Below are 27,269 nucleotides of genomic sequence, written 5' to 3' on the forward strand. Positions count from 1 at the left end.
TGTTCTTGAGTTCGGTGGGGGCCAGTAATTTTGGGTCATAGGGTAGTAGTGACTAGCATGTGGTGTGTTTCTTATCCTAGTGTTGTTTTGGGTTGTTATGGGGTGGTTATGCCTGGTATTGGGACGTTGTTGGTGTGTTCTGTTCCTGGTGTATGGGTGATCTTTAGGTTTGGTGCAATCTATTTCATAAATGCGTTGTCTGTAAGCTTGTTCCCTGTTTAGTTTTGGGTGGTTCAAAAGTGGTGGTTGTAAGTGATTTCTATTTATGGTGTATGGAGGGTAATGAGGAGGGTTGTTGTTGATTAAGTGGTTGAAATTGGTGGTGGTTTGTGCGTTGTTCAGTTTTTGTTTATTATTTATAGTTCTTTTCTTTAGGAAAGGATTATCTGTGCTGAATTCTTGTCTAAAAGTTGATTCATATCTTTGGAAGAAATCATTGCTTTTTTCCCAGCGTAGGAGAGAGTTTCTTTCTTCCTTTTCACAGATTTCTTTCCAAAAATTTATGGTATTTTCGAGGGGTTGTCCCTCGGTTTGTTTGTTTATTTCCCTGTGCATCTCTTCGTCGATGTTTTTATATTTTTCTTCATTAGTGGAGGCCCTAAGTCTTAGTAGTTCAATCTCTGATTTTAGATGGAATAGTGCTAACTTTTCCCTGATGGTTCTCTGTCCGTCAGGTTCATTTGGTATTGTTTTGATCTGGAATTTGTGTGGGAGAATAATTGGTGTTGAGTTCATCCATCCCTCGTAAATATCTGCTTTGTTGGAATTTTTTTATCATATTCCAGTAAGCGAGTTTTCTATTATGGAGGCTTGTATTCCAAATATTCTCCATTTTTCTTTTTGTTAAATTGACTTGTGTAAGTATGGCGTCCTGATGTGTTTCATTTGGTGTGTGTTGGCTGTTGTTTGGTTTGGGAATACCGACTTTAGTGTAGTACACAGTGTTTAAATCTTTACTAATTTGTTCTTGTTTTATAATGAATTCGTCGATAGTATCGTGTAGAGGAGGTTGTTGTTCATTGTTAGGTTTGTTAATATATATATATATATATATATATATATATATATATATATATATATATATATTCTCTCTTTCCTTTCCTGAGCGTCCAATAATACTATCCATATCACGTCCTCACTTTGTTGTTTTTTTGTTTTTTTGTTATTGTGTTTTTGAACTATATATATATATATATATATATATATATATATATACACAACAGGCTTCTTTGAGTTTCCGTCTACCAAATCAATTCAATGCTTTGGTCAGCTCGAGGTTATAGTAAAAGACACCTGTCCAAGGCGCCACGCAGTGGGACTGAACACAGAACTATGTGGTTGGGTAGCAAGCTTCTTACCAGGTAGCTATGCCTGCGCCTATCTATCTATCTATCTATATATATATATATATATATATATATATATATATATATATATATATATATATATATATATATATATATATATATATATATACATATACATATATATATATGTATGTGTGTGTGTGTGTCTGTGTATATACATGTATATATACAGACAGAGGGAAGAAGTGAGAGAAGGAGAAAGCGTAAAGCATTCTTACCTAGATGTAGATGTTGAGGTAAACATCACCAAAACACATATAGAATATAAATTTCATTTTTGTTTATTTTAGTTGTGTTCTTATGTATTTTTATTCTTATATTTATTATTTTACGTTCTCTTTTTTTTTTTTCTGAAACCCAAGCTACTGATGAATGCCACCATTTTAAACCGGATATTTTTCTGCAGTTCCACGCTACTGGCAACTATTTTCTGATTTATGCGACGACGTTGATGAGACACACTAACTGATAAACAAACAACGAAATATAAATAAACAAATGATAAATAGGTAAAGAAAATATTCGCGCAAACATGTATGTATGTATGTTTATCTATCTATCTATCTATCTATCTATCTATCTATCTATCTATCTATCTATCTATCTATCTATCTATATATACACACTAAAGAGAAAGCGTCATCAAGCGTATGAGAAAATAGATTCTAACCTTCATAGCATACATTAACATATCATGAATATATTAATATATTAATATATTAACCTGGAATGTTTGTTTCCGTCAGAAGAGCAAAGACAAAATTTATTGATGGGCATATAAAGAGAAAACGATACCATAGTTTGGACAGTCTTCATTACGAAACAAGAGAATGCATTTAGCCGTATATCAATGAACGCCCACCCTCCTTCTAATTAGATAATGCAACGTATCTTATAAGCTATTTATGAAACTAAATATATTATGTTAATTAGTCAGTGATGCCATCTGCATAGAAGACACTAGCTGAGTTAGTGTTTGTGTTATTATTTTTAATGCACGAGACATCTAATTGGAATTGTTGTAATGTACTATGGAATTTGTCTACAGATATTTCTAGCCAGCGTTAGAAATGTTTTGATGTATGTAAACAAGTCTTTATTTAAAACATGTTCGTGGATTGAAGAAGGGGAAAAGAGGCGTGCATGTTTCAATCCTGTGTAAGAATATTATCAGCTACTAAGTACCCTCTTTAACTATCCACATTCTCATTGTTTAGAAATTCATTAATATCGGAGACTTTTAGTAAACTGAGTTGACCAATCAGTAATTTTAACACTTTCATGGAAGTTTGGAAACAATTTGATTATAGATGTATTAACTGTTTCGGGTTAGTTAAAAAAATGTATAAATATGAGTGGCTGTGTGGTAAGTAGCTGGCGCAGGAGTGGCTGTGTGGTTGCTTACCAACCGCATAGTTCTGGGTTCAGTCCCACTGCGTAGCACCTTGGGCAAGTGTCTTCTACTATAGCCTCAGGCCGACCAAAGCCTTGTGAGTGGATTTGGTAGACGGAAACTCAAAGAAGTCCGTCGTATATATGTATGTGTGTGTATGCATGTGTTTATGTGTGTGTGCGTATGTTTGTGTGTCTGTGTTTGTCCCTCTAACATCGCTCGACAACCGATACTGGTGTGTTTACGTCCCCGTAACATAGCGGTTCGGCAAAAAAGACCGATAGAAGTACTAAGTTTACAAAGAATAAGTCCTGGGGTCGATTTATTCGACTAAAGGCGGTGCTCCAGTCACGCTTTATATCGTAGAGAAAGCTACAGAAAGAGCTAATATAATAGGTAATGCCTCCGATCGCTATCGGTTCTTTTGGTCAAACTAAAATGGCTTAATATATACCTAATATATATGTGTGTGTGTGTGTGTGTGTGTGTGTGTGTGTGGAGAGAGAGAGCAGTCGCCATATTCCTTTCCATATCGGCTAACTCTGATGAGTATAAGGTTATATAATCGGATTGTTATCTAATACTCCATCGTATTTCTAGCGCGAAACCGATTGGTAAGATCAGCAGTGATGGATATGGATATATATATTGCGTAAGTTATCGAAAAAACCACCAGCTGGTTTGTACTCTGCTATCATTGAATAAATTTTCTTTTTGTACAAAAGTCATTTACTTTTGTTAAGTAAACGACATAAATCACTAGCTATTTCATTATTTTTAACTATTATTTATAATATTTAAATAAAGTATTATTTGTTTAATAACCATAACTATTATTTATGGTATTTCTTGTGATTTTATTTCCTGATAAAAGATGTAATTTTGTTTCCATATATGTTAGGTTAGTTATTAAGCTATTTTAGTTTGGTGAAAATAGATTTGAATTATAGTTTCACATCTGCCGGGAGGCATACTTCGTGCTAAATATTTTCTCAAGTTTGTAATGCTATAAAAATGGCTTCAAGACTTCTTTAGAGATTCTAAGAATGTCAAGTTTCAAAATTTTGAAATTAAAACTATTATTCGCTTATCTCATACTTTGCTTTTGTTTTATTAATTAAGCAATTAATATCATTATCTAATATCTATTTCCATTGCGATTGTTTCAATAATTACATTTTTAGAGATAGTCGCACAGAAAAGATTTTAAAGAATATTATGAATTTTAATTTAGTTTCAACAACCGATAGTGATCTTAGGTATTACGAGGCCTTTGAGACGTAGGAATACTAACCCTTATTGCGCTGGTTGAATTTTTGCTGGTGATATAACACATTAACCATACGCAAATCAGTTCACGAAACCTCTTCCTATTGGCCAGTGAAAATAAGATATGTGTACTATGTACTACACCATATAAGCTGTGGAAGATTTCGGAAAGTACTTCACTGTCAAAAATGAGTCAACTTGGGGATCTTGTTCAAAACGGGGGCACCAGTTTTCATTTATGTTTTATGTAGTGTTTTTGGTACCGAAAGACTTTCAAACTTCGTATACTTATCTATTTTGTGTTATAGAACAGAAAAAAAAATTTTGTATTCGAATATATTTCATGTAAAAAAAATTGTCTTATTTCGATAATTTCTACTAATCACTGACGTCTATTCAGTTGAAAACAGTTAGCGCTGTAACGGTGTATATCGTATTAATCCCCTAACCCTAACTAGACTGTTAACCCTAACCCTAACCCTAACCCTAAAACTAACCCTAACTCTAGAATCCGAACTCTAAAATTGTTACACACATAGATACGCACAGCGTAATTTATTATATAAACAATATATGCGTATAAATTACGATTAAACCGGATGAAATATGTCACAGGGAATAACATTTTTATGACTGGCAAGCAGTAGCTCTATTCAGCTGAATAGACGTCAGTGATTGGTTGAAATTACAGAAATACGACAACTTTAACATGGAATAACTTGCGATGTACGTTTTTTTGTTAAGAAGACTAAGAGTAAAAGATGTTTTATATGACACATTCTACCAGTGTCCCAAGTTTCAAAATGTTTCGTTAGTGTTTCGTTAAGAAAATACTGGTGCCCCCGTTTTGAACTAGATCCCAACTTGGTACCCGTGTCCCATGTGCACTCGATTGGATTAATAGTTTGTGTTCTGTTTAAACGATTGCAGTGATGTTATTGGTGGAAAACACAGACAAGGAAAAAGCTTGAGAAAAATACGATCCTAGTAGGTTTTTATTGCTGCTTGGTCCCAAACGAGCTGTAAATCGTCGTGATTTTCAATCACAGGCAAAAGAAGTCTTTTTTTTTTTTTTTTTTAAATAGACAAAAAAAACAAACAAAGTGGCTGTGTGGTAAGTAGCTTGCTTACCAACCACATGGTTCCGGGTTCATTCCCACTGCGTGGCATCTTGGGCAAGTGTCTTCTACTATAGCCTCGGGCTAACCAAAGCTTTGTGAGTGGATTTGGTAGACGGAAACTGAAAGAAGCCCGTCGTATATGTATGTATATATATATATATATATATATATATATATATATATATATATATATATATATATATATATGTATGTATGTATGTATGTATGTGTGTGTATATGTTTGTGTGTCTGTGTTCCCCCAACATCGCTTGACAACCGATGGTGGTGTGTTTAGGTCCCCGTAACTTAGCGGTTCGGCAAAAGAGACCGATAGAATAAGTACTAGGCTTCAAAAGAATAAGTCCTAGGGTCGATTTGCTCGACTAAAGGCGGTGCTCCAGCATGGCCTCAGTCAAATGACTGAAACAAGTAAAAGAGTAAAGAGTAAAGGATTTGAATTAAAGTGTACTGACAAAATGAAGGGGAAATAAGCCACTATATTGTTATATGAATTAAAAATTCATTTTTATTTGTTGGAATAAAAGATGCGCTGAGTTGACTAATCATTACAGATACTAATTACGACTCTAGTCTAACAACGACTCTAGTCTAACAACGACTCTAGTCTAACAACGACTCTGAACGCGTGCTAGTGATATATGATTTATAGAATATTTAAAAACTTTTAAGATTATTTTTAAAAATAAGATTGTGCCGGGGTTGGGGTTAAACGTTGCCGTGGACCGTCATGTTAGACACCTTTAAACCAGAGAATCATCGATGCGTCAAGGCCTCCATCCCCATCACAATCGTATCACCACGACCACCACCACTATTATAACCTATACGAGTAAAACCCACCACCACCACCACCAACAACAACAACAACAACAACAACAACGATAATTAGCACCACTAACTAGTGCCATGTTTACCAGCACAATACTATCACCAACACCCGCACCCTCCCCACCATTTCCCAAGAGGTCAGGCTAGTGACTGTCAGAAAATTTGAAACGATCAAATTCGTCACTCTTGAGGCCTATTTTCTTTTAAACCTTGAATCTACTTTTGTAAACAACATAACTGCTCGTTTTGTTAAGACAGTCGTTGCTGCTGTTGTTGGAGGCGCTGTTTGTTGTTATTATTCATACTGATGATGATGATGATGATGATGACAGTAATGATGGTGATGATGATGACGAGTATGATGATGGTGGTTGGTGGTCGTCGTTGTTGTGATGATGATGATGATGATGATGATGATGATGAGGGTGATGATGTTGGTGGTGATGGTGTGTAAGATGTGTTCAGATGATGATGTTCAAAATGTGTTTGTTGATGTTAAAAAAGAAGAAATGTGTGGAATAGTTATGGCGGCACTGATATGAGTAATGTTGGTGGTGAAGGCGGCGACATTAGCCATGATGGTTGCAGTGGTGAAGTAAATGGCGGAAGCGGGGTCTATAATAGTGGAAGTGGTTGTAATGTTGGTGGGGCTGGCGGCGAAGGCACGTTACTGGTGATGGCGGCAGTAATGGTCGTCGATAAGAGACGACGTATTTATTTAAGATTTCAGTAGTGCGGGACCACTGTCATGTCATCGCTCTTCTTGCTATTTTTTTCAGACACACACAAGAATATACATCGTAGATTTATACATACATATTTGTATCCTGTATTTTGTATATTTTATTTTTATTAACTGCATTTACACACGCATGCACATACACACACGAGTTCCTGAGACCTACCATGAAAATAGAAATCTCTTTAGTATCTTATCTTTTCTCTCTTTGTCCTTTCGTTCAATTCTCTTTTCTATTCTTTTCCTTCTTTTTGATAAAGGACTTCATCCGAAACGTCAAGTTCTCTTCCGTTTCTTCCTTTCGCGTATCAAACTCCATTATATACTTCTTTGTCGTTTTTTCACTTTATATTTCTGCATTTCAGGCGTCTTTTTTCTTTATTTGTTTTCTTTTTGCTTCAAGTTTTACTAATGCTACATTTATTAATGTTGTGTGACTTTTTATTCTACAAAACACACACACACAATTGTGTGTGTGTGTGTTTTGTAGAATAAACAAGAGAAATAGAACTCTCAGCTATTAGGACATTTTGGTAACTTTGTACCGCTTAAAAATAGTTTCAAAGGTGAATAAATACATACGCACGCGCACATATATTCATTATTACTATGTTACACATTACACATTTCATTAGAATCAAGCAAAGCCCAATAGGCTCATTACTCTGTTATGACACTTACCAAGGCAGTTTATATTCTACTTCTACATACACAATATTTTATGTATTATCGGGTCGTGCTGACGGGACATGCTTTGAGAACTATACACCTTGTATACTTATTAAAAATTGAAAGACAGAGAATATCGTGCCTGCTTGACATCAAAAGATGTGGTTTCGGATCATGTCACCCACTGTTAACACTAACACATTTATTTTTATAGAAGAAAATTTTCGAATTTTTGTTTTTGACAAGAGATTCAGAATCAGCAAAAATCATTATTTTTACAAAATGCTCTTCTTTTCCTTCTGTTTATTATTTTTTAAAGACCCTGTTATCAGAATATGGTATCTGTTTTGTGTCTCAATTATTTTGCGAAGATTTGAAATGTGTAGTCCCAGAATGAAAATATTGAATATAGAGAATTTAGCACCTATTGCAGTTGTGCGATTTTTACAGACGAATCGCATTATTACCAATAACATGTGTATGTAAGTGTGTGTCTGTGTTTGTGTGATCACTGCGTGTTACTGCAACAATCTTGAAAGTGTTACTTAGAGAAACTCAATATACTAAAAATAATATGTGTGTGTGTGTGTGTGTGTGTGTGTGTATAAAGCCTGTTTCAGCGCGTTGCTAAGCAACACGTTTCTTGACAAATCTAAATTAACAATGTTTATCTTATTTCATATAAGATTGTACGCGAAGCTCCAGTAAAATAATCTATAATACTGAATGGTATTGGCACTGCCGTGATATTCTTAAAAAATCTTAGAATCCAGGGTGCGACTTGATGGTCCCAATTATAAAGTTCAAATCAACAAAACTTATGTAAAGACATAAAAATTATGTTGGTAGGGTCGTTAAACAGAGTCGTCAGATTTTGCGTTAACATCAACAAAAACGGATGGTAGAGTCAGCCGCACAGCAGGGACCTTGGTAGCTAAAAGGACGTTACATCTGTTTCGAGCTTCTTTATCAATTCACAACGAAACCATGATAATCTAGCCAACCCTGGTTATAGCCACGGAACTGTAAATCATCCTCGTCATTTTGTGGCTCGTTCCACTGGTGTATACGACTACAGTGCTGTTTACCTAGATGGAAAGCAGACGTTAAGTGATATTGTATACACACACACACACTAACTAGATCGACGAGTGATATCCGCTGTGAACCATGTAGTCCACACAATTACATTTGTACTCCTGTTCCATTAGTAGATCCAAAGTTCGCTTTTGAAGATATCAGAATATAGTACAAGACACAAAGAAAAATGGAAGATTATACATTTTAATTCATAATATCCAAAGTTCGCTTTTGAAGATATCAGTACAAAACACAAAGAAGAATGGAGAATTATACATTTTAATTCATAATTTATCAGCCATAATTTGCTTACGCACGTTTCAGATGAGCTATTGTTACGTAATACTATGATGTGTAAATCATGCACCTTAATCGATCTATATTTGATCGACTATAGTATTACATAGATCTAGAAAATCGATGCTTGCATATCCTCCTTAGAGCAACCAGACCATATGGATCGATTAAAGTGCAGAATAAACGCATCGTTGTTTTACGTAATATTGTTTTACGTTCATCTGAAATGCTCATAAGCAAATTATGGATTATATATTATGAATTAAAAATGTATCATTCTCTATTCTTCTTTGTGTTATATATATATATATATATATATATATATATATATATATATATATAAACGATGGACTTCTATATTGCTTCCGACTATCGATTCGACTTGGTCGGTTCGAGGCTATAGCAAAAAAAAAAAAACTCGCCCAAGGTTCCACGCAGTGTGAAAGAATCTGAGACCATGTTTTACGAAAGGAACTTCGGATCCACCCAACCCTGTCTTATACAGTGTTTTTATATTGTCCATTAAGGATATGAAGACGGAAAGAGCCAGTGAGATGCTGAAAATGACTGGCAAAATAGAGTTCAAATTAGTCACCCAATCAACCAAATAATACAAGGTGGTGTTACACCTAATGACTTACAGAGTAGCATAATTATCAACTGCTACAGGATCAAAAGAGATGCTCGTGAAAAAAAAAATCAACTACTGAAGGACTAAACTATGAAGGAAATTTAGGACAATTTAGATGTGATTTAATTCGAATTTGTGCCAGATCAGGGTATTACCGACTATCTCTTAAATTTAGGACAATTTAGATGTGATTTAATTCGGATTTGTGCCAGATCAGGGTATTACCGACTATCTCTTAAATTTAGGACAATTTAGAAGTGATTTAATTCGGATTTGTGCCAGATCAGGGTATTACCGACTATCTCTTAAATTTAGGACAATTTAGAGGTGATTTAATTCGGATTTGTGCCAGATCAGGATATTACCGACTATCTCTTAAATTTAGGACAATTTAGAGGTGATTTAATTCGGATTTGTGCCAGATCAGGGTATTACCGACTATCTCTTAAATTTAGGACAATTTAGAGGTGATTTAATTCGGATTTGTGCCAGATCAGGGTATTACCGACTATCTCTTAAATTTAGGACAATTTAGAAGTGATTTAATTCGGATTTGTGCCAGATCAGGGTATTACCGACTATCTCTTAAATTTAGGACAATTTAGAGGTGATTTAATTCGGATTTGTGCCAGATCAGGATATTACCGACTATCTCTTAAATTTAGGACAATTTAGAGGTGATTTAATTCGGATTTGTGCCAGATCAGGGTATTACCGACTATCTCTTAAATTTAGGACAATTTAGAGGTGATTTAATTCGGATTTGTGCCAGATCAGGGTATTACCGACTATCTCTTAAATTTAGGACAATTTAGAGGTGATTTAATTCGGATTTGTGCCAGATCAGGGTATTACCGACTATCTCTTAAATTTAGGACAATTTAGAGGTGATTTAATTCGGATTTGTGCCAGATCAGGGTATTACCGACTATCTCTTAAATTTAGGACAATTTAGAGGTGATTTAATTCGGATTTGTGCCAGATCAGGGTATTACCGACTATCTCTTAAATTTAGGACAATTTAGAAGTGATTTAATTCGGATTTGTGCCAGATCAGGGTATTACCGACTATCTCTTAAATTTAGGACAATTTAGAGGTGATTTAATTCGGATTTGTGCCAGATCAGGATATTACCGACTATCTCTTAAATTTAGGACAATTTAGAGGTGATTTAATTCGGATTTGTGCCAGATCAGGGTATTACCGACTATCTCTTAAATTTAGGACAATTTAGATGTGATTTAATTCGGATTTGTGCCAGATCAGGGTATTACCGACTATCTCTTAAATTTAGGACAATTTAGAGGTGATTTAATTCGGATTTGTGCCAGATCAGGGTATTACCGACTATCTCTTAAATTTAGGACAATTTAGAGGTGATTTAATTCGGATTTGTGCCAGATCAGGGTATTACCGACTATCTCTTAAATTTAGGACAATTTAGAGGTGATTTAATTCGGATTTGTGCCAGATCAGGGTATTACCGACTATCTCTTAAATTTAGGACAATTTAGATGTGATTTAATTCGGATTTGTGCCAGATCAGGGTATTACCGACTATCTCTTAAATTTAGGACGATTTAGATGTGATTTAATTCGGATTTGTGCCAGATCAGGGTATTACCGACTATCTCTTAAATTTAGGACGATTTAGATGTGATTTAATTCGGATTTGTGCCAGATCAGGGTATTACCGACTATCTCTTAAATTTAGGACGATTTAGATGTGATTTAATTCGGATTTGTGCCAGATCAGGGTATTACCGACTATCTCTTAAATTTAGGACAATTTAGAAGTGATTTAATTCGGATTTGTGCCAGATCAGGGTATTACCGACTATCTCTTAAATTTAGGGGTGATTTAATTCGGATTTGTGCCAGATCAGGGTATTACCGACTATCTCTTAAATTTAGGACAATTTAGATGTGATTTAATTCGGATTTGTGCCAGATCAGGGTATTACCGACTATCTCTTAAATTTAGGACAATTTAGAAGTGATTTAATTCGGATTTGTGCCAGATCAGGGTATTACCGACTATCTCTTAAATTTAGGACAATTTAGAGGTGATTTAATTCGGATTTGTGCCAGATCAGGGTATTACCGACTATCTCTTAAATTTAGGACAATTTAGAGGTGATTTAATTCGGATTTGTGCCAGATCAGGGTATTACCGACTATCTCTTAAATTTAGGACAATTTAGAGGTGATTTAATTCGGATTTGTGCCAGATCAGGGTATTACCGACTATCTCTTAATTTAGGACAATTTAGAGGTGATTTAATTCGGATTTGTGCCAGATCAGGGTATTACCGACTATCTCTTAAATTTAGGACAATTTAGAGGTGATTTAATTCGGATTTGTGCCAGATCAGGGTATTACCGACTATCTCTTAAATTTAGGACAATTTAGATGTGATTTAATTCGGATTTGTGCCAGATCAAGGTATTACCGACTATCTCTTAAATTTAGGACGATTTAGATGTGATTTAATTCGGATTTGTGCCAGATCAGGGTATTACCGACTATCTCTTAAATTTAGGACAATTTAGAGGTGATTTAATTCGGATTTGTGCCAGATCAGGGTATTACCGACTATCTCTTAAATTTAGGACAATTTAGATGTGATTTAATTCGGATTTGTGCCAGATCAGGGTATTACCGACTATCTCTTAAATTTAGGACAATTTAGAGGTGATTTAATTCGGATTTGTGCCAGATCAGGGTATTACCGACTATCTCTTAAATTTAGGACAATTTAGAGGTGATTTAATTCGGATTTGTGCCAGATCAGGGTATTACCGACTATCTCTTAAATTTAGGACAATTTAGAGGTGATTTAATTCGGATTTGTGCCAGATCAGGGTATTACCGACTATCTCTTAAATTTAGGACAATTTAGATGTGATTTAATTCGGATTTGTGCCAGATCAGGGTATTACCGACTATCTCTTAAATTTAGGACAATTTAGAGGTGATTTAATTCGGATTTGTGCCAGATCAGGGTATTACCGACTATCTCTTAAATTTAGGACAATTTAGAGGTGATTTAATTCGGATTTGTGCCAGATCAGGGTATTACCGACTATCTCTTAAATTTAGGACAATTTAGAGGTGATTTAATTCGGATTTGTGCCAGATCAGGGTATTACCGACTATCTCTTCATAGTGAGACAACTGCATGCGAAGTCTTTATCTAAGGGTAAGCTTCTATATCTAGCATTTGGTGATCTAGAGGTTTGTGATAAGGTACCACAATCTGCAGTCTGTTAGTCTCTAAGAAAATTAGATGAATGCCTTTCTACTCTATGCACAAGACCCGACAGTTAGATGGATACTTGTGAGAACGGTGTAAGCCATGTATAGCGATGCAGTCAGCAGGGGGAGAGTTCGCAATGAGTTTAGGGGTAATTTGACGTGCAGTGTCCAGCAAGGTTCGGTTCTTACTTCCCTTTTATTTATTATAGCCTTCCTGACCATTTCAGAGGACTTTAAGACGGGTTACCCATGGGAGATCCCGTACGCCGATATCCTGGAACACCTAGCAGACACTGTGATAAATTTGAAGAAATTCAAGACGTTGAAACAAGCCTTGAAGCAGGAAGCCTTAGAGTAAATTTAGCAAAGACTAAACTTTGAATAAAATAACCTTGGTGGAATTTGAACTCAGAACGTAAAGAGCCGGAAAAATTGCCACTAAGCATTTTGTCTGACTTGCTAACGATTCTATCAGCTGACCTCCTTCATAATCCTTTCTATTATAGGCACAAGCCCCAAAGTAGTCAATTACATCTACTCAGTACTCAACTGGTACTTATTTTATCGGCTCCTGAATGGATGGAAGTGGCGAAATTTGAACTTAGAACGTAAATACAGACGAAATGCCGCTATTTTGTCCGGTGTGCTAATGATTGTGCTAAGCTAGTCACCCCGAATCACATTAATAATAAGCTCATTTATCTTCTTTTGTTTTAGGTCACAGTAAATGGTTTGGCAAGCAATTGTACAAAATGACCAACGAAAGGAATGAGAATAATAATAACAATCTTTTCTTTATTAGCCACAAGGGCTCAAAGAGATACAATAAAATGCAATGCATGCTAATGGACATGGCATTTACAAGACAAGTAGGGTTAGTTAACAAATTTACACAAACGCAGGAAAAAGAGTGAGAACTTTATACAATAAACGGATTTTAAAAATTAATAAAACATGAAAGATATAAAATACATATAAATACAATAACTAAAACAATATAATTTAAGTATGAAAGAACACGAAAAACATTTAGGGTTACACATCCATACACATTTGTAAAGCCACTGGCCGGGCTTAGATAGAGCACCCACACAACTCTTCCTTTCCACTATTCCTTAACGACTTCTAGTGCACCCAAAAGGTACCTGTTGACATTTTTGTGATAGAACAGGTTAGAAATATGCCAATGTGTTCAGGAACCTGAAACCTGCTGGGTTTTATTGTTCGGGTTTTCGAGCCTTTCTAGCTCTTTAAGGCAAAGGACTCTCAAGTGGCTTTTACTGCAACATGTACAACAACTAGACCTTATGCTCTACATTATCAGTCTCAAGTTATTCGTTGCGGTATCTTCGACTGAGTACAACCTTGTGGCTTTCAGAAGTCATTAGGACGTGCAAATCTATTGTGGCCCCACCCTAACCACATCTAGTCATCCTTGCACTAACCACTTGTCCATACTGTGACACAAAAGTGACAATGACAGTAAGTCGTGGGTCAACATTGTCAATGGCTTTAACTGTCACCTTTGTATTTCTTTGTCCCAAATACTGGGGCACAAGTGTATGCGGCGGTGTTTAACTATTCCAGCCTGTGTTTTGGCTGCCTTCACTCCAGTAGATGCAGCAAACGATTCCATAAGCTTCATGATGCTAAAGAGAATTTCTACTGATGTATTATGGAGAACTTCTTCCAGCTGTTGGAGAGAGGATGGAAATCTTCGCCAACCTTCTTAATGCACAGATTGACTATTCCTTTCTCTTTTGGATTAGATCCTGGAACAAAGACACCGTCTGGTTTTGCACAAGTTGAGTCTTATATCTAGAAATTTTGTCACATTTAAAACAAATCCGTGTAACAAAAGGTAAAACTAGCTTCTCTAGGACTACTATGAGGTGCGTTCAAAAAGTATCCGATCGTATTTTTTACCGCCAAAACAAATGCTGCGTGGGCAAAATCCTTTGGGTGGAAGGTAACACCACTCTTCCTGCGCATGCATAAAATTTTTCGTGCCGGTAGGCTGTAGTGTGTGCTCGCTGGATTTTTGTTTCCACATAATGACTGAACACACCGAAGAGAGATATTGCATCAAGTATTGCCAAAACTTTGGTGATACTCAAACTCAAACCATCCAGAAGATTCAGCAGGTTTTTGGCGATGATGCAATGGTCAAAACTCAGTTCAAGGAATGGTGCAACCACTTCAAACACAGCCTCACCGCAGTGAAGAGCGATGAACGCGCTGGTAGGCCATCCACAAGCCAAAACAAGGAGTCGATTGAGAAGGTTCGGCGAATAGTCTTGGAGACTGTCGTGTAACAATCCAGGAAATTGCTCATGAAGTGGGAATAAGCACAGGATTAGTGTACTTCATTTTAACAGACGATTCGTGCATGCAGAAAGTGCTGGCAAAATTCATTCCTTCGTCTCCAAGGTGCTGGTGGAACAGAAAAAACTCCACATGGAAATCGCTCAGGATATGTTACACAGCAAACTGCAATCCAACTTCATGAAAACCATCATCACTGGTGATGAGACATGGGTTTATGGCTATGACCCAGAAACCAAGTTCCAGTCCTCACAATGGAAGCATCTGTCCCCACCAAGGTCAAAATATGCATGACAGGTTTGCAGCAATGTAAAGATAATGTTGACCTGTTTCTTTGACTCATAAGGTTAGACAATCAATAAGAAACACTACCAGGAGGTTATATGTCGTCTGCATAATGCTGTGTGTTGAACGTGGCCTGACAGGTGGGTGGCGAAGAATTGGCAACTTCACGACGACAATGTACCCGCTCATTCTGCCCACATAATCCAAGCTTTCCAGGTCAAGTACAACAATACTTGTGGCTCTTCCCCAAAATGAAAACCATACTGAAAGGGAAGCGATTTGAGTCATGTAAGGAAATTATGAGAAAAGCAACGGCAGAGCTCTATATCATTCCAGAGGTGTTACCAGCTGTGGCAGAACTGCCAGGAGAAGTGTGTGAACTACTAAGGAAAGTATTTTGAAGGTGATTAAATAAAAGTTTTGAATGCACCTCTTATTCTTCTTGATTAATACATATGCCTTGGTGCAAGTGTTGTTATAACTATCATTTAAAATAATTTCTTTTTCCATTAAATGTTCATTATTTCTTTCTGTCTGTTCCAAACATTCATTCTGTAGTATAATTTGTTTATGTCCTGTCTTTCTGTCTTTGTATGAGAGTGTATTATTTCTGTGTTTTTTTTATGGGGAGCAAATTGTTTTTTTGTTTCGTAGATATTTTGTGATAATGTTTATCTAAATATAAAAGCAAAATGTAAAGTCTGTAAAGACAAACCATATTAATGTCTTCTCCCATCCAAAGTGTGGCCAGACATCCACCAGTTAACAAATCCATTTTAGCAAGTACTTCAAAACTATTTTTATTTGATAATGCTTAGTAATAACTCCAGGTCAGAGATAGAAAAACATGTCTACATGCAGTAACAGTCAATATTCACAATAGTAATAATGGTTTCAAATATTACCACAATGTCTGCAATTTTGAGGGGAAGATGTTTGAGGATTTGAACAACCCCAGCACTACATTTTATTCACCGCTAAGGGATAATTTGAACTCAGAATGTAAACAACCAGAACAAATACCACAAAACGTATCATTCCAACACCATTATGATTTTACCAGCTTGCTGCTTTTTATTTTTTTCATTAATAATGGTTTCTGATTAAGACACAAGACTAGCATTTCTAAGGGTGGAATGAAAGGCAAAGTTGACCATGACAAGGATTTGAAATCAAAATGTAATCAGTTGGGAGAAACATCACTGAGTATTTTACATTATTTACATTTAACAGATATGTCCTCACCTTCTTTGTTGTTAACACGTTTCGGCTGATAAACCCTCTTGGGGAAATTTCGAACCTGGGTTCTACGCCATATGCCCATTGGCATATGGTGTAGTGGTTAAGAGTGCGGGCTACTAACCCCAAGATTCCGAGTTCGATTCCAGGCAGTGACCTGAACAATAACAATATAAAAAAAATACCTTAGGAAAGGTACCTAGGTTCGAAATTTTCCCAAGACACCTGATGAAGGCTGGAGGGTATATCAGCTGAAACGTTGTGTTAACAACAAACAAGATAAGGACAAACAACCATTGAATGTAAATAATGTACATAATTCCTCATCTCTTAAATATAGAACTGTATTAACCAAGCATTTTATCTGGTGTTGTAATGGTTTTGCCAGCTCACCACCTTAATAATAATGATGATGATAGTCAAGAAAATCTTACACCAACATGTCCTAGGGAGTTGTAGTCAACAAAGATTTTCCTAGAATGTTCTCTTAATGTATGGTTCAATAGAAACTGACATACACTAAGAGAATTCGTCGACAACAACACACTAACAAAATTTGGAGGTAAGAAAAACATGAAATGCAGAAGGGATGGGCTTGCTGGTTTAGTTGCAGTATTTTTGACTAAATTCCTTAATCAACTGTTAGCAAATGCAAATGAGGCCACTATCCTTTCCCAGTTGACCAACCACTCCTACCTCTGCCTTTTCACTAGGGACATCATGCTCATTGTGTTTCATCTATACATTGCTACAGAAACCACACAAATAACAAAGATTAGGGATCCCTCTACTCCAATATACACAACTTAAGAGACTTCCTCACTCTTGGCCAAGACTCTCTTTCACACAACTTCAAACAGATATCTCTATATTGGGGCTCACTGAATTGGTTGCTTTCTGTCCAGTGTTCACTGAAAATGACCACTTGTTCTAGGATATTCCTCCATCCCATCATAACAGAATAGGTGATGGGAACTTCACCTGCCACCAGAGCCTATCTCAGCAAGATTATAAAGGAATAAAGAGATATACTGGCAAAACTTGGGAAACAAGTCTCCAACCTGAGACCAGTTTCAAGTGCCAGGATGCTCCTCCTAGCAGATGGCATGGGTTCACTCCACTGGACATAATGGGGCTAAAGAAGGTGGGCTACTACATTAATGTCTTGCTGAAAGTTGAGTCCTTATCAGGTTGACATAGTCAACTCCTTTTATCCTTCACTATCCTAAAACCATTCTTGTTCTGTGATAAGGGGCAATCTTTTGGGATTACTACAGGCTTGGCCAATGTTGATGCCAACATCAATCCATTTGAAATGATAGGCAAGGAAGGACTAAAACATTGCTGACATATCTGACAAAGTTATAGCTGACAAGGATCTTTAAGGAATCTTCTACTGGTGCTTGATCCAGAACAGACAAATAAACACTGAAAAAGTTCATCTGCAACAATAAATCAATAAAATATTGTATAAAATCAATGAAAGGTTCAAGTCTGGTCCATTTAACTGTCAGGGGATGATGGGTTTGAAAGGACCACCTTCACTGTGTCCCAAGAAGACTATGAGGAAAAACAAAACATATACAGTGGGGAAAACTGGAGGAAACTGATCTTGAAGCTGGAATCCAACTTAGGAACATCCTCTCCAAGTCAGTGTCAAAGATCCCCAAACCCTTCTCAATGCAACAACAGATCTAAAGTCACTCTGGAATGTGCTGCCTTAATTAATAAAGAATCCATTGGTACAGAAAATGACAATATATTTCTGAGCAAAACAAATACCTTGACTCCAATTCCAAAATGATTTTATCAAGAAGTTTGTAAGAATACAAGTCAAAGCTGCACAAACTACAATGGAAGGAGGTTGGTTAATAACAAAGGAATTGCCATGAAAAAGATTGCTTAATACATCAACCATAACATCTGAATAAACAATTGTGGTTGGCCATAGTAGAAGTAGTAACCTAGGTTTTGTAAAAGACAAACAAATTGGAAAGTAGTAGGACTTAAAGATTTCTAACTTCTGGTTAAAATATTTAACAGAGACCCCTTAAGGTGCTAGCAGAGAATGGTTAATGAGCTACTGATGGAGTTAGAGACAACTGACTGAGAGGAAAACCATTTTAATCCCCCAACATTAAAGAAAAAATAAACCTTAAAAACTATGGACCTTTAACTGGCTTTCAAACAACCTTAACTGTAATATTACAGAAGGTGAATTTACACACGAGAAAAAAAAAATCTTCTTTCAAGAAGAGCAGAGGGAATGTAGAAGCTATAATTGAGGACTGCTGATCGAAAAAAGTCTGATCATGGCATACATTGACAACTAGGAAGTTTTTGACAGTATTCTCTAAATATAGATCCTGGAAATACCAACCATGAGTAAGGTAGCACAAGTAATGAGAAGACACATGATGTTATGGGTAAATACCAAACAATTTGGCAGATATAGGTAAAAGAGGGAATTATTTTTAAAACAAAAACTATATCCATTAGATGAATTTTCCATCATTTCTCCTCGTCAACACAGCTTTTCTCTCAGGTACTGACACCTTTGACCAAACATTTTAACAGGATTGGACTTAAATATGTTATAAGACAATCAGTCATTATTATGTATATATGCATGATATATCCCATCCATTAATTCTTGTCCAGAAATATTTTACAGTGTTGTAAAATATGGGGAATCAGAGCTGAGTCTAACTGTAGTACAGGATCAAAGCCCCTAATCAGAAACTACCAAAAGCACACAATGAAGCAGAATACAGTAAATATAGACAGGATATGTAGAGATGGGGAAGAAACAATTAACATCATTAACTGTGGTTGCTCAGCCTTAGCCAAGAAAGAATACATCCACAGAACCCAGACATGACATAGTTGGGACTTACACTGGAAGTTAAGCTGGCACTATGAAAGAGATTGAAGAGACTTACACTAGAAAATGTCTCAGAAACAAGGCAATCATATTTTCGGATATACCAATATAGAGAGGGAGATCAAAGATAACTGACCAGATATCATTGTCAAGGATCATCAAAAAAGAAAAAACTTCTGATAGACATATCAAATAAAAAGATCAGAAAATAAAGATAGCTTGCATGTTCGGCCCAGAAGCAGAATTTTCTATAGCAGGTATATTCCATAATTCAAACCCCAGACTAGTTTTTCAAATTAGAAAAATTTTCATAATCAAAAACTGGCTCATTCAAATTGTATGCTGATGTCATAAAGAAAACTAACCAATGAAGGCAGTGACAGGTAACCAGACCCTTAGAGATATACTGTACTAGTGTTAACCTGTCAAGCCAAGTGAGACTATAGTTGTGGCTGGTGCCAGTGGCACGTAAAAAACACTCACTACACTCTCAGAGTGGCTGGTGTTAGGAAGGGCATCCAGCCATAGAAACCTTGCCAAATCAGATTGGAACCTGGTGCAGCCCCTCCAGCTTACCAGTTTTTAGTCAAACTGTCCAACCCATGCCAGCATGGAAAGCAGACGTTAAATGCCGATGATGACAAACAGCTACACATCAAATTCATTGGTTGTCCATCACAAACAGCTGGCATGAAAACTAACAGCATTAATACAGAAATCTGTTTTATGAGGAACAGCAAGCAGAGTTTGAAAAGTCCTTGATACCCAAGGAAACTAGATGAGACACAGTATCAAAGACATTGATTCCAAATGTAACACATTTGTACAAACCTTTAAATAATAATTTTGGTAGACTTGTGGGTATTTGAGTTGGTATTTGTTCTTCTGCTTTATACTTTTAGTTCAAATCTTGCAGAGTTCAACATGGTTAATAAAATTTCTCATCATTTGTAACTGATATTTAAAAAAATAATTTTACATGTTCTTTTGTTTTTCTTTAAAAAAAAAAAAATTTTTTTACATTATAATTTCATGCTTGCATGGTCTTTTTGAAATTTGAATATCATCATCACCATACTAGTTGTTGTAACATCTACTATTCCATGTTTGTTTGTGTCAGACAAGGTTCCCCCGAGACAGAATTTTCTACAGCCAGACAGACACTCATTTGAAACATGCACGTTTGGGAAAGTGGATGTTAAAACAATGATCGTGATGTATTCAAAGTGACTATTTCTTATTCATGTTTGGTGGGGGTCTATTATCTTTCATTTGTTTTAGTCATTGGACTGTGGCCATGCTGGAGTAGTCTTGAAGGGTTCATTTGAACAAATAATCTCCACTACATATTTTTCTTTTATTTATTTTTTTTTTTACAGTTTGGTATTTATTCTATTGGTCTCTTTTGCCAAACCAACACTGGTTGTCAAGTGATGAAAGGCAAACACAAACACATATATAACAGGTTTCCATATAGTTTCTCTCTACCAAATTTATTCACAAAGCATTGGTCAATCCAGGGCTGAAGTAAACACTTATCCAAGGTGCTGTGCATCAGAACTGAACCTGAAACTACATGATTGCAAAGTGAGCTTCTTAACCACCCAGTTGTATCTACACTTGTAAATAAACTCCATTTTCCCCCCCTGTTTCAATGCCTCATCATTTTTTAAAAACTTTCTATACATAAATGATGAAGGCATCAATAAAACTAACAAGGAGCAAATATGATATTTTAATTCCTCAGGACAAGGCTTAATGAAGCAACTTCATTTGAATATCTGGATTGGGAATGGGGTGGGGGTAGAGTGAGAAAATTAATACATGAGGGTTGATTTTAGACAACCAAACTATTTAAGTCTTTTAAACCTCAGTTTAACTGTTTTAATATCAACCCGCTGGAGACCTCCTCCTGGTTCTATAAGTAATTTAAATGAAAAACTTCTTTCAAAATTTCATGTTAATTTAAGTTCCAAATACCAGATTAATAACAGCAAAATATTTTACAAAATTCTTCATTATTTTCAAAATTAATTGAATCAGACAGTGTATTTTGGCAGAAGTATAGTAACAAACGGGTTGAACATGTATTGGCAAAAAATATATTTTTACCTTTTACTTGTTTCAGTCATTGGAATGTGGCCATGCTGGAGTAGTGTCACAAAGAGCTTAGTTGATGAAATCAGCTCCAATATTCATTTTTAAATCTGGTACTTATTGATCTCTTTTGCTGAATTACTAAGTTATGGGAATGTAAAAAAATACACACCAGCAGTCAAGTGATGTGGAGGACCAACACAAAGACACACAAACACACAACTACATATATATGTGTGTAAACCTGTCACATATATATATATATATATATATATATATATATAGGAGGTTATGAGAGGTAATGGTGACAGTGAGACCCAAAGGTGTCAGGTAATGCTGAATAAGTGCTATGGATAGACCATAGTTAAGTTCCAGGTTCGGTGATTATGCGATTAAGGGGTCCAACATAGGTCACATATCAGCATGTGTATATAAAAAATTGTTTTTTGTAATGAGATAAAAAACCAAGGCTGTGTAGATTTTAGAACATTTATAAATAGGTCTTACAGCTGTTTCCAGGATATCCTGGAAGCAGCTGTAAGACCTTCTATTTATAAATGTCCTAAAATCTACACAGCCTTGGTTTTTTATCTCATTACAAAAAAAATTTTGAATCCTTCATAATGACCAATGAATATTCTAGAAATCTCAGTTAAGAGAGACAAATAATTACTGAAATTTAAGACACATTGACCATTACACTAATCGCTACAAGACAGAAGCTATACATTAAATATGACCGTTCGGTACATCACAGTTGCTTTATATTAAACTATACACAGCTTGATGCTTTAGTTAATTTGGAGGGAGCTGAATGGGCCCCCAACCTGTCCTGTGTTATTTCAGTTTCATATTCAGTTTGACAGGTTTGAGCCGATATTGTTGTCCTCATCTTTGTTCTCTGTGGCATTCATTTCGTTGCAAGCTGAAACAGAAGTTGAAACAATTAAGAACAAACTAACATGGCAGGAACAAAACATATGAAAACAAAGCTTCAGTGTCTAGATAAACTGTGTTATCTAGACACAGTTTACGGTCATGTAAAATAAACAAAAGTTCTCGTCAAATCACTAAACTAATTAATGCCAAGTCATGTTACCAAGTCACTTGGTAAAAAATGAGATAATGTAAGCATTTGTTTTGATTGTTTTCTGATTTAACATTTATAAAGCTGATGTCAACATTGTGGTACCTTCACAGTGAACTGATTTTGTCACCTAGTTTCTAAACAACAGTTGGAATTTTGTTTTTATTACTTTATTCTTCTCAAAGAATATCAATATCGATACAGATTTAGATTATTGCACAGAGATAATAACAATGATGTGATGGTGAGAACAATAATGATAGTAGAGGTAATGATGATGGAGGTAATATGACAAAGATAATATATTTCTTCAATGCCAAGACTGGTCTACTTTTCTTTCATGGTTGAAGACATTTCAAAATATACAGTTCAAATTTACAGAAAACAAAAGATGAAGACAGGTGAAGGAACAACAAGCAGGTGTATTTGTTTAATGCTCAAAGAGAATAAAAAAGTCTTTAACATTTTGAGCCTATGCTCCTTGACAGAAAGGATTGGGAGGATACCTTATAGCCCTGTAGTAAAGAAGTTTGCTTCCTATTCACATAGTTTGCAATTCAGTCCCACTGAGAGGCACTTTGGGCAAGTGTCTACTCTAGCCCCAGGGCCAACCAAAATCTTGTGATTTGATTTGATAAACAGAAACTGAAAGAAGACCACTCTGTGTGTGTGCATGAGAGGGAGATTATGTGTTTGTGTGTATGTTTGTTAACTATCTCCTTGTCTTGACATAATGTGATGCTTGTAGATGAGCATCACTGTCATACAAGCAGTGTCCATTTCTTATCTTCCTTGTAAACATGTCCGGCCATAGGGAAATATTACCTTACTTGAAAATAGGCGAAAGTTGGAAACAAGAAGGGCCTCTGGCCATAGAATATCTGTAAGCATAAATATACATACGGATGAACACGTATACATATTTACAAATGTACGCACACACCTTATATCTATACAAAGAGAATTCCTACAGGGAAAACAAAATAGACATGAAGCTTAGATTTAGATATTTGGATATCTTAACAACAAAATAGATCTTTGAAGTGGGTTGAGTGATCTTCTTTACTTTAATGAATAGTTTTTAAATTTCAATTTTAATTAGACAATCAGAAATTATACAAGAGAGGTAATTCATGAAGGCATCGAAGGGAAGCAATCAAACGCTCACCTTCATACATATGTGTAATTTTCTTTTCTTTTACTTGTTTCAGTCACTGGGGCACCATAATGATGGGTTTATTTGAACACATTGATCCCCGAAGCGCTACATTACTGGGACGTAAACAAACCAACACAGGTTTACCAAGCGGTGGTGGGGACAAACTCAACACAAAGATGGACTCCTTTCAGTTTCCATCCATTAAATTCACTCACAAGGCTTTCGTCAACTCAGAGAGGTAACGAAAAACATTTTCCCAAGGTGATGTGCAAATGGACTGAACCTAAGACCACATGGTTGGAAAGCAAGCTTAATATTCAACAAAAATGCTAACAATGACTTTGAAGTTTCGTCATCAAAATGTAAACCTTGGTAAAATGTAATAAACGTATTTTAAGAAAAGAATTGAGTGATCCTTCAATTTAATGTTAAATTATATATATATATAATATTTGCAAAGGGAAGTCATCTTTCCCATCTCCAGCCTGACGTGATACACACGGACCCGAGTTTCTGGGTATTGACCCGTCATCAGTGTGTGACAACCACCGGTTGGCGATGGAAAGTGGTTCTCAATGCAAATATATATATATATTGCGAAGACTTATTGGGGCAAGCGAAAGCGAAATCCGGATGGCACCTGTGCCCAGCGTTTCCTTTCTGGCACTTGTGCCCGTGGCATGTGTAATGGACTTTCGAGCGAGATCGTTACCAGTGCCCCTGGACTGACTCTTGTGCGGGTGGCACATAAAATACACCATTTGAGCGTGGCCGTTGCCAGTACCGCCTGACTGGCCTCGTGCGGGTGACACGTAAAAGCACCCACTACACTCTCTGGCGTTAGGAAGGGCATCCAGCTGTAGAAACTCTGCCAAATCAGATTGGAGCCTGGTGTAGCCATCCGGTTTCACCAGTCCTCAGTCAAATCGTCCAACCCATGCTAGCATGGAAAGCGGACGTTAAACGATGATGATGATGATGATGATGATGATGATGATGATATAGATATATATATACTTTTTCCAGTGACGAAAAGTCACCAATCTCGAAAAAGTGGAAACAAGCAATAATAAATCTCTGAGTGAGGTATAAACAGTAGCTGCACGATGTCGTGAAGTGTATTTGCCACCTGAATGTGGTTAACCTTTAAGGGTTGATGCTACTGTAGCTTGTAGCCCCAGGAAGACATCTCCTCCAGCTGGCTATTGACACACTTTCTATACATACATATAATAACTTCACTTAAACACACACACCCAAATATATATATAACAGGTTGACTTCGCTCCTCGTGTTAGTTAAAGTTACGCGGATGTTAGAAAACACGACTAGCTCCTCCGACTTAATGGAGATAAGGTGGATAAATAACACAAAACAAGATGGCTTTTTTCTTAAAGAGTGAAATTAACCCTCATTAATATATAGTTGGTAAAATCGTTAGCGCACCACGGCAAAATACATAGCGGCATTTCGTCTGTTTTTACGTTGAGTTCAAATTTCACCGTCGACTTTGACTTCATCCTTTTGGGATCGATAAAATAAGTACTAGTTGAGCACTGAGGTCGATGTAATCGAGTAGTCACCCTCCCCACGAACTTGCTGGCCTTGTGCCATAATTTGAAACCAATATGTAATAATGACGATGATGATAAGATATTGATCTTAGCCATAAGGCTGATCCGTTGTATTTCAGCAACCAATTGCACTTTGAACATCCAATGCAAAAGTAACAAACAACCACAAACGTACATAGGGAACAGATTATATAAACTTATCATCCAGTGGAGGGACAGCCATGGTTGGACTTTAAATACAGTCGGTGAACAACTGTTGTACACAGACGCGACTTCCAGTTTAAAGTGAGGAGAGATTTCAAAGTGATTTATTTCATAAAAAACAGAAACACGAAACCACCATAACATTATTATTAATCACAACAATATGAACTTGGCTGGTTAATTATTAATTATATTTTCATTAACAAATCAAAAAGCTCATCATATGGTTGTGATTACTACCTTCTATTTGTTATTTAATTATATTTATATTTTTATGAGAGACAAGTATGATTAATGTATCTAAAACTAATTTTCTAAGAATACTGGGTGATCCTACAGGACATAGTTACGAATTATCTGCTGTACTAAAAGTAATAATGTTTAAAGCTTAAACAAGAAAAAAAGAAAAGAAAAATAAAGGGGGCGGAATTTGGAATTATTTTCAAATAATGACATTTAATAAGTGATTTTTAAAGATTTAAATATTCGTTTTGCATACTTGAGATATCCAACTCTATTTTTGTATTTTCCAGGATTGTTTTGGTTTTATTCTCTAATACACACGCACACCTAAAATCAAAGATTAACAACACAGTATCTCATAAATCCAACAAGTTAAAACTGGAAAAATAATTACGGGAGGTGGTAGAAATAAAACTCTCACCCCTACTCTGTAATTTACTATGCTTAAAACAGAGATCCGAAGAAATTACTGCTTTCGGCATACTAGATTAATTTCCGACTCTATAGGAATGCCGAATACTGAATTGTCTCTATCTATGATTTCAGCAAACCTTACTCGTGCACAAATATTTGGCAAGGAAAGTCCTGCTATTGCTGTGTATTTTATACACGAGAAGTCGAGAATTATTCCTGTAAGGAATGAAAAAGAAGTGAATATACTAACAGATAGTTCAAACTACAGTGAAAATTTCGATCTCACAGTGAACGGATATATTATCGAATGTGTCATTACAAAACAAAAAAAAAACGATGTAAGTGAAATGTACTCACTTTTAAGTCACATATGCTTACTTAGAATTACAAATATTGCAATGAAACACTCTATACGAGTTATATGTAAGAGACCCGAATACAAGAGAGCAAAAAAAAAAAAAAAAAGCCATCATGTACAATGCAGGGTAGGTAACTCTGCACTGCCTCGGTTCATTAATTTTTATAGTGGAAATGACGGGTGATTTATTCTGATGGAAACGGCATTTTCTTCGATCATACATACATACATATATATATATGTGTGTGTGTGTGTATATATATATATATATATATATATATATATATATATATATATATATATATATATATATATAAATGATTTAATTTTCCAAACATTGAAATTAGTGATATATGAGATAAGAAATATTTAAAAGAATTCAGTAATATAAAAATGGAATTATGCTGAAAAAAAAAATGCAACTGCCTTGAGCAAAACCCTAAAGAAGAACAATACGTGTATGCCTGTTTATATATAAACAGCGAGGTAGAGAGAAAATAGAACTGAAGAGTGTATGCATGTAATATATTAGATGCAGGAAAAGAAAAACAAAAAAACAAGCACATTACAAAATGTATGATTCTTGAGAATGATATTCTTTCTCCTTATGATCTAGAAACATTTCTCATGGCACCAGCAGACAAATTGGAAAAGGACTCTTTAATATGATTATGGACTTCAAGATTATCAAAGGAGGCAAAAGTGATTATTGTGGTGTTTATCAT

At 35.7% G+C, this 27,269-nt stretch overlaps 1 protein-coding gene and 1 long non-coding RNA gene across 3 annotated transcripts in view; one reads left to right on the forward strand and one right to left on the reverse strand.

Moving 5' to 3' along the window:
• The first annotated feature begins 1,733 nt into the window (after positions 1 to 1,733).
• Positions 1,734 to 24,156, forward strand: LOC128251474 (uncharacterized). 2 transcript variants are annotated; one of them, XR_008267142.2, is made up of 2 exons: positions 1,734 to 1,901; positions 23,804 to 24,156. It is a non-coding gene; the product is annotated as an uncharacterized LOC128251474 (long non-coding RNA). The 2 variants fall into 2 exon arrangements; XR_008267144.1 differs by lacking the exon at positions 1,734 to 1,901 and adding an exon at positions 23,257 to 23,475.
• LOC106874249 (kxDL motif-containing protein 1) overlaps positions 13,445 to 27,269 on the reverse strand; it is a 49,806-nt gene continuing 35,981 nt past the window's right edge. The window contains exon 4 of the mRNA XM_089347027.1: positions 13,445 to 22,430. Coding sequence (XP_089203153.1) covers positions 22,360 to 22,430 — 71 coding nt within the window. The 3' untranslated portion in view covers positions 13,445 to 22,359. The remainder of the gene's footprint in view (positions 22,431 to 27,269) is intronic.

Source organism: Octopus bimaculoides, chromosome 2 (assembly GCF_046866305.1).
Source record: "Octopus bimaculoides isolate indiv1 chromosome 2, ASM4686630v1, whole genome shotgun sequence".
Taxonomy (NCBI): Eukaryota; Metazoa; Mollusca; class Cephalopoda; order Octopoda; family Octopodidae; genus Octopus; species Octopus bimaculoides.